At 43.3% G+C, this 8,382-nt stretch overlaps 2 protein-coding genes across 2 annotated transcripts in view; one reads left to right on the top strand and one right to left on the bottom strand.

Moving 5' to 3' along the window:
- Positions 1 to 1,078, top strand: part of LOC112241996 (retinoic acid-induced protein 1) — a 22,827-nt gene extending 21,749 nt beyond the window's left edge. The window contains exon 5 of the mRNA XM_042317746.1: positions 1 to 1,078. This exon is cut by the window's left edge and continues 990 nt beyond it. The gene's annotated coding sequence lies outside the window, so the exon portion shown is untranslated.
- A 4,855-nt stretch (positions 1,079 to 5,933) lies between these two features.
- srebf1 (sterol regulatory element binding transcription factor 1) overlaps positions 5,934 to 8,382 on the bottom strand; it is a 31,263-nt gene continuing 28,814 nt past the window's right edge. Inside the window, 1 exon segment of the mRNA XM_042317752.1 lies at positions 5,934 to 8,360. Coding sequence (XP_042173686.1) covers positions 8,140 to 8,360 — 221 coding nt within the window. The 3' untranslated portion in view covers positions 5,934 to 8,139.

Here is an 8,382-nt window from a genome sequence, read left to right as displayed (position 1 = left end):
ATGCATGCCTTATACATTGCTTCATTCTAAGTGGGTAGTGTGCTAATTTGGATATTGGGGGGCAAAACTCTGGAGGTCACCGAGTCGAAGGTCAGACGTGTGCTCATACAACATGATGTACAGTAGACGCCACATCATCACCATAAAGGTTAAAGGTCAGGGCTTAGGGCCCGGCCGGCATCATCTCACACGTCATGTCATCTCATCACAGTTCTTCATCAATATCTCTGTCCATCCTCTCCATCACCAAAGGCTGCTGTCTCCATAAAAATGAACAAGTATTCGACTCCAATAGATTCTTAGTCCTACACGACTTGAGTTCTCAGCACCATAGAGCTGAATCAACCGTACAGAGACTCAAATATGTCATAATATGGACACCGTACAGTAACACAGTCCTCCCCATTAAATGGGGAACCGTGACTGTTGTACGGTGTCCGTATTCGGACTGTTTCAGTTTTCTGACTCCACATCAAGTGTGTCTCTCTCATTCCTTTCTCTGTACGTGGCACTCACAGTAGCGTAGGCTGTTCCCCTTACTGCAGCATTCTCACACACACAGACAGCCTCTTTAGGGTGTGGTGTACAGTACTTCAGTACTACTTTAGGGTGTAGTGGACAGTACTTCAGTACTACTTTAGGGTGTAGTGTACAGTACTTCAGTACTTCATATCAGTGGACACATACAGTATTAGGGTGTACAGTACAGACAAGACCACAAACCTCTTCTTCTTCTGATTCTTGATTATGATGCTCTCATTATTTAACGGTGTATATAAGTATTTGACGCTGTTTAAATGTAAGATGTGATGTACTAATATAATTGTGTATAGTATTTCCTAGAGATGTTTATTTTCTATAAAATGAATATGTTATTGCTTATAAAATGTTATTAAAGAATCCATTCAGAAAAGAGACGTTTGGGAATGTCCCTCGTTCTAAGTTGAGCATGCAGTGTTTTTCATTGTTCATGTCTTCACTGTTTGAATCGATGACACTACAGCATCAATTTGTGTGAACTGTTTTTGTAACGCCAATGTCAAATATACCAGCACCTTTCAACGCTGCCCAGACCAAGGACTGTTCTTTTTTCTCATCTTCTTCCAAACCTGCACTGACACACAGACACACATTTGTGATCATTAATGACAGACTGAGGACAGAAATACAGATGGAAGAATAGGACATGTCATGACACACAAAGGTGCACACACACACACAGTACACACACACACACACACACACACACACAGTACACACACACACACAGTACACACACACACACAGTACACACACACACACACACACACACACACACACACACACAGTACACACACACACACACACACAGTACACACACACACACACACACACACACACACACAGTACACACACACACACACACACACACACACACACACACACACACACACAGTACACACACCAAGGTTATCATAGTTTAGTTGTTTTATATTCATGTGTATTTCTAGAATGTAGCTTTTTATTTTAAATTCAGTTTAGTTTCAGTTCATTTTCAGACCTGCTAGTTTTGATTTACTTTTAGTTGTATCGACATATTTCTATGCGTTGTTATATTATTCCGTTTCAGTTTCAGCGTTATTAAGGACAGAAAGCATGCGTTGGAGCAGCAGCAATACATAAGGTCATGGGTCAGGTCATAAATTAGGTTCAGTTTCTAAAATAAAGTCAATCTCAATGTGACTTGGATTGAAAAAGAAAGAGCGCTGAGACTGATGCAAAACGTATGTTGTAAACACTCTAAACCATGTTTACACCAATCCAATGCTTTTAAACTTTAGTAGCACATGTAAGAAGAATGCCATGTTTCCCTGTTAGCTAGCTATGTTTCCCTGTTAGCTAGCTATGTTTCCCTGTTAGCTAGCTATGTTTCCCTGTTAGCTAGCTATGTTTCCCTGTTAGCTAGCTATGTTTCCCTGTTAGCTAGCTATGTTTCCCTGTTAGCTAGCTATGTTTCCCTGTTAGCTAGCTATGTTTCCCTGTTAGCTAGCTATGTTTCCCTGTTAGCTAGCCATGTTTCCCTGTTAGCTAGCTATGTTTCCCTGTTAGCTAGCTATGTTTCCCTGTTAGCTAGCTATGTTTCCCTGTTAGCTATGTTCCCTGTTAGCTAGCTATGTTTCCCTGTTAGCTAGCCATGTTTCCCTGTTAGCTAGTTATGTTTCCCTGTTAGCTAGCTATGTTTCCCTGTTAGCTAGCTATGTTTCCCTGTTAGCTAGCCATGTTTCCCTGTTAGCTAGCTATGTTTCCCTAGCTGTCACTGTTAGCTAGCTATGTTTCCCTGTTAGCTAGCTATGTTTCCCTGTTAGCTAGCTATGTTTCCCTGTTAGCTAGCTATGTTTCCCTGTTAGCTAGCTATGTTTCCCTGTTAGCTAGCTATGTTTCCCTGTTAGCTAGTGATAGCTACACTGTAAAGGGCTTGCCGTGGATTTGACAGTAACTAACAGGCAGCAAAGTGGCAAGTAAGTTACTGTATTTCATATTGTAGTACACCTACTGTAATTTAAACACAGTATCAAAGCAAGTACTGTGTAATGACTCAGTATAATACCGTAGAATGATGAATGCATGAATAATTGACTGGATGAATGAATTAAGTTCATTGAGGGGAGATGGGATTTGTATTTCACAGTATTTTACTATAATTACATGGAATTGGTACAAGCAGGTTGGCTGAAAGGTCAGGTGTTTACACATTACAGCATATCAATAAATATTTGGTGGTTTATATTACTTGCCCTTCTAGAAACCTTAAAGAGATTCTGCAGTACGTTTGTATACTTTTTTAGCCAGTAATTCTGAAAGATGCATTCACAAGACAAAAGTGGTCCCTGAATATTGCGTACTACGTCACATACAGTATGGGCAGATATGTGCACCACGTCATTGCTCTCTCCCTCTCGCTGTGCTGTGTGTGCGCATCTTGCTAGCTGTCACTGAAATGGCAAAGGTCTGAAGCTCATTGGCTAGGACCAGTGCTTGACATGGGCAGGAGTACCGGCATCTCAAATGTTCTACTTCTTGAATTCCTACACCTCTTATTAGCTCAAAAGTATTGTGGTTCCTGCACCTCTTATTAGCTCAACAGTATTGTGGAGTTCCTGCACCTCTTATTAGCTCAACAGTATTGTGGAGTTCCTGCACCTCTTATTAGCTCAACAGTATTGTGGAGTTCCTGCACCTCTTATTAGCTCAACAGTATTGTGGAGTTCCTGCACCTCTTATTAGCTCAACAGTATTGTGGAGTTCCTGCACCTCTTATTAGCTCAACAGTATTGTGGAGCTCCTACACCTCTTATTAGCTCAACAGTATTGTGGAGCTCCTGCACCTCTTATTAGCTCAACAGTATTGTGGAGTTCCTGCACCTCTTATTAGCTCAACAGTATTGTGGAGTTCCTGCACCTCTTATTAGCTCAACAGTATTGTGGAGTTCCTGCACCTCTTATTAGCTCAACAGTATTGTGGAGTTCCTGCACCTCTTATTAGCTCAACAGTATTGTGGAGTTCCTGCACCTCTTATTAGCTCAACAGTATTGTGGAGTTCCTGCACCTCTTATTAGCTCAACAGTATTGTGGAGTTCCTGCACCTCTTATTAGCTCAACAGTATTGTGGAGCTCCTGCACATAAATGTAAACAAAACCGGCACCCGAAATGAGTACTGACACCTATTTCAGTCCAAGTCAAGCACAGGCTATAACTGTAATTGCTAGGGGGCTGGCCCTCATGGGGGAAACATTTTGGGAAATGGTGGAGCACAGTTCTAGGAAAAACAGTTGCTTTCAAACTCGGGATTTGGTGGCTAATTGAGGTAAGACTAATTCTGCATGTATGAACTACACATTGACACATCCAGCCCAAAGCGGGAGATTTAAAAAACACTTAGTAATCGCCAAAGTTCAGGAGCATGTCTTTCTGACAGCCACTACAGGGCAAAACAGATTTAAAAAGACATGGAAAAATGCTCAAGCATTAAAGGTTTAAGACTTGCTGCCACTCTAATCTGTCCCCTATGTTAAATTGATGGGGCATTACTACCACATACCAGTTAAATTGGTACAGCACTCTTAATATAGCCTCCTATAAGACACTCCTCAAAATAAGACAGAAACAACAATACCACTCGTGGTCAAATTGTTTTCAACCCACCAAAAATGCCATATACAGCAATTACCCCCCCCCACACACGCACACACACACACACACACACACAAAATGTTCCCACAATGCACCATAATTGACAGCATGCTGCAGTAAAACTTTCACAGTATTTTACTGCTGATAATAGCCCAAATGAATGTATGAATGCTAGTTTTATGTTAGTGTGGTGCAGAGCCTGTGAGCAGGGTTGTGGGTGGAAATCCTGTTCATCGCTCTCTTATGGAGTGGTGCTTGTCCACTGCTCTGTGCTCCATGTCCTTTCCCACCCTCTGCTAAAAACTGCTCTGTGCCCCCGAGAGTGAAAAACACAGTGTAACGGCTGTTGGTGGAAGAAGGTGAGGACCAAAGTGCAGCGTGGTACGTGTTCATCATTTATCAAATAGAACTGAACACTAAATACAAAACAACAAAAGAACAACCGAAACAGCTCCGTCAGGTGCAAAACACACTGAACAGAAAATAACTACCCACAACCCATAGTGGGAAAACAGGCTGCCTAAGTATGGTTCTCAATCAGAGACGATTGCCAGCTGCCTCTGATTGGGAACCATACCAGGCCAAACACATAGAAATGCAAAACCTAGACTACAAAACATAGAATGCCCACCCCAACTCACGCCCTGACCAAACTAAAACAGAGACATAAAAAAGGAACTAAGGTCAGGACGTGACAGTACCCCCCACCCTAAAGGTGCGGACTCCGGCCGCAAAACCGAAACCCATAGGGGAGGGTCTGGGGGGGCATCTGTCCGCGGTGGCGGCTCTGGTGCGGGACATGGACCCCACTCCACCTTAGTCTGGGCCCACATCGGTGGCACCTTTGGAGCGCCGACCCTCGCCGCCGACCCCGGACTGGGGACCCTTTTAGCGGGCCCCAAATAGACGGGAGACTCTGGCAGCGCCGGAGTGAAGGGAGGCTCTGTAGCCCCAGCCTTTGGGAATCTCGAGCCACACTCCAGTCAAATTGGGCGAGCTCTGCTCCAGCTCCGGTCTCGACCTGTATGTAGTATGGTGACAGCAATGCACAACATCTCCATCTCCTGGACGAATTTACCCGCCAGATTCAGCAGCGTGACAAACAACAAAAGGCATGGATTTTTGCCCGAAAACATTTTTTTTCAATTTCATGGTTTTTATTTTATTTAGTTAGTTTTGGAGCCAAATATAGAACTATACTGATTTCAAACTGGTTTGTTAATTATTTTATTTCAGTTTACTAATTGTTTTTCATGATTAGTTTTCATTTTGACACTTTTATAATAATAACATTTATTTGGCGGGTGCTTATATTTGTCCTATTTCACACATATACACGTGTAATAATACGCATGTGTAAATGAACCCACACATGTGTAATAATACGCATGTGTAAATGAACCCACACATATACACGTGTGTAATAATACACGTGTAAATTAACCCAGGCAGTTAACCCACTGTTCCTAGGCCGTCATTGGAATTAAGAATTTGTTCTTAATTAACTGACTTGCATAGTTAAATAAAGGTTAAATAAAATGGGTTTTTTGCCTATCCCACTCTCCCTGAAACACCCTCTGAGAGTGGGGTCACAGCCAGGGTCAGCCATTATCAACAGTGACCCTGGAGCAATTAGGGTTAAGTGCCTTTCTCAAGGGAACATCAGATTTTCTTGTAGGATCAGGACTAGCAACAGTTGGGTAGTTTCAGTTTCTCTCAAACCCCCGCCACCATCAAAGCACCACAAGAGACCCTGAGGCATTTCGTTACAAAATTGTATTTTTATTTACATATCCAGGAATAAACCAATGAGCAAAGAAGGAGAAAGACAGGGAAGGAAAGAATATGTTGATTAAGAAACTAAATAATAATAATACTACATGTTCAGATGTGGTTGTGATGATTTAACACAGTCACACCACAGACTGACCCAACACACTGGGAAGGAATCATCAGTCCAGTGTCCCTCAGTCAGTCATTTACAATGATACACTATTACAAACTAGCATGTCCTGGGATAAACACAACAAAAGCATGCTAAAGAACCAAATGGGGTTTTAGTCTTCTGAAAACAAAAACTGTGGTTCTGGAACAGGGTTGTACCCTTTCACTCTGTCTTTTTAACATATGGGTCCTGTTCAAAAGGAGCACACGTTTTAAAAACGTTTTTCAACGGAAAACAAAAATGACAGTTTCTTATTGGACAAGAACAACCCATTTTCTTCCATTTGGGGCCTAGTGAACAGGACCCAGGGGCCTGACTACAGGAGGGTGTGGCAGCCTCGCTACAGGCCTTCTTTTGAAGAAGAGATGATAATAACAAGAGTCAATTAAATCATGAGATCTAGAAATACTAGATAAGACTCGGGCTCTTTTGTAAACTATTGGTCTTGAACGGAGTGACTTGGGGGGGGGGGGTCACCACCATAGAAATAGAATTACTAGAATGGACATTCCCATTAAAGTCAATGTTCTGTTATGGGTGGCCCAGCGGCTCAACCCTAGACTGGAGCCTATCGCTCGAGGACTCAACACCTCCAACTCTTTCTGATATCATCATAATGGCAGCACACACCTTGCGCAATAGTGCAAACGCTCACATGAGTCTGATGACAATATTGAATGGTCTTTGACACTCCTTGGCCCCAAAAGCACATGGACACTGTCCCCTTTTTGATACACTTACCAACTATGGCAACAAACATAGGTTGAGTAACACATACCAAATGGCACCCTATTCCCTTGTGGGGTGCACTACTTTTGACTAGGGTCTATAGGAAGTAGTGCACTATATAGAGAATAGGGTGCCATTTGGGACTCACCCATACTCCCCATTGGACCCCAAGCCTCTGGCTATGCTACACAATGAGGGTGGAAAGTAAATGATCACCCGGCCAATGGAAAATACTGATCAGCAGAACAAATCTCAGACAGATTATAAATACATTGTAAAATATATACACAGCAACAACAAAGAAAATAATATGAAAAGGAAAAGCTACAATATTACAGAACTCCTCAAATACAGCCCCTCTGGGCCAGTGCAGATTAAACCACATGACAGAGATGCAACATTTCAGACCATCGCAGATAGAAACACAATGTATAGAACTGTCAAGGTCCTCTTTTCAACATGATAGAGAAACCCGTCTGCTCTATACGATATATTTCTGAAATGTTGTGCTCCTCAAAAAGACCAGTCTGTCCCAACGCAGTTTGCTCCTCCCATCGCAGCCAGTCAGACAGACAGCCACTCTCTAAACACACCAATCACAACAGAGTGCTTCGCTTTGTAAGGTGCATCGTCCAATCAAAACATGAGGCTAGTAGTGTACAACTGCAGGTAAAAAACCTTTCCCCTTCTCTCTCACACACAGCTGACAAGGTACAAATCTGTTGTTCTGCCCCTGAACAGGCAGTTAACCCACTGTTCCTAGGCCGTCATTGAAAATAAGAATTTGTTCTTAACTGACTTGCCTGGTTAAATAAAGGTAAAATATATATTTTTTAAACACACACACTTCCAGCCATCACACCTTCACAGTCCTGCAGAGGGCGCCAGAACCCCACCCAGTGGACACACTCCGCCACTACAGTGCATTTCACGCAGGGGAATAGAAAATAACCAGAAACGTGAACCTATATATCCTGGTGGATGATGACTAGCTTACATGACAGATCATGTCAACAATGTCAACAGCAACACTTTACTGGGGTGAAGTCCTCCCCTGCTAAACTGTCACTCTGAGAGCTGTCTACTGACAGGTGATATGAAACTAATGGCAGGTAACTGTCAGGTATGTTCATTCGTCTGTCTGTATGCCTGATATGATTCTCAAAGTCTAGTTAGACTGTCTGTACGTCTGTTCGTCAGCTGCAGGCCAAATGCCAAAAACCTCCTTCATCCATTTGTGTGTGTGTGTGTGTGTGTGTGTGGGGCTGGTCTCTCTGCCTCGCTCTGTATCGTCTAGGCAGAGGTGACAGTGGTGCCGCTGCCCAGCTTAATGATCATCTGCTGGCAGTCGTGGAGGGTGCGCTTGTCCCCCAGCTTCTCCAGTGTCCGGGCTGCGTCCGCCAGCATGCCCACCCGCTGGCCCGGTGCCGACAGGAAGGAGGGGGGCAGGTAGCGACACGCCAACATCACCGCCTCAGCCTGCTCCCTCTGGCCAGGACGCATCTCACACTCCTCTGTAGGATCACACACACACAC

The sequence above is a fragment of the Oncorhynchus tshawytscha genome, unplaced genomic scaffold (assembly GCF_018296145.1).
Source record: "Oncorhynchus tshawytscha isolate Ot180627B unplaced genomic scaffold, Otsh_v2.0 Un_contig_7015_pilon_pilon, whole genome shotgun sequence".
Classification (NCBI taxonomy): domain Eukaryota; kingdom Metazoa; phylum Chordata; class Actinopteri; order Salmoniformes; family Salmonidae; genus Oncorhynchus; species Oncorhynchus tshawytscha.
This window is presented reverse-complemented; position numbering and strand designations above follow the sequence as displayed.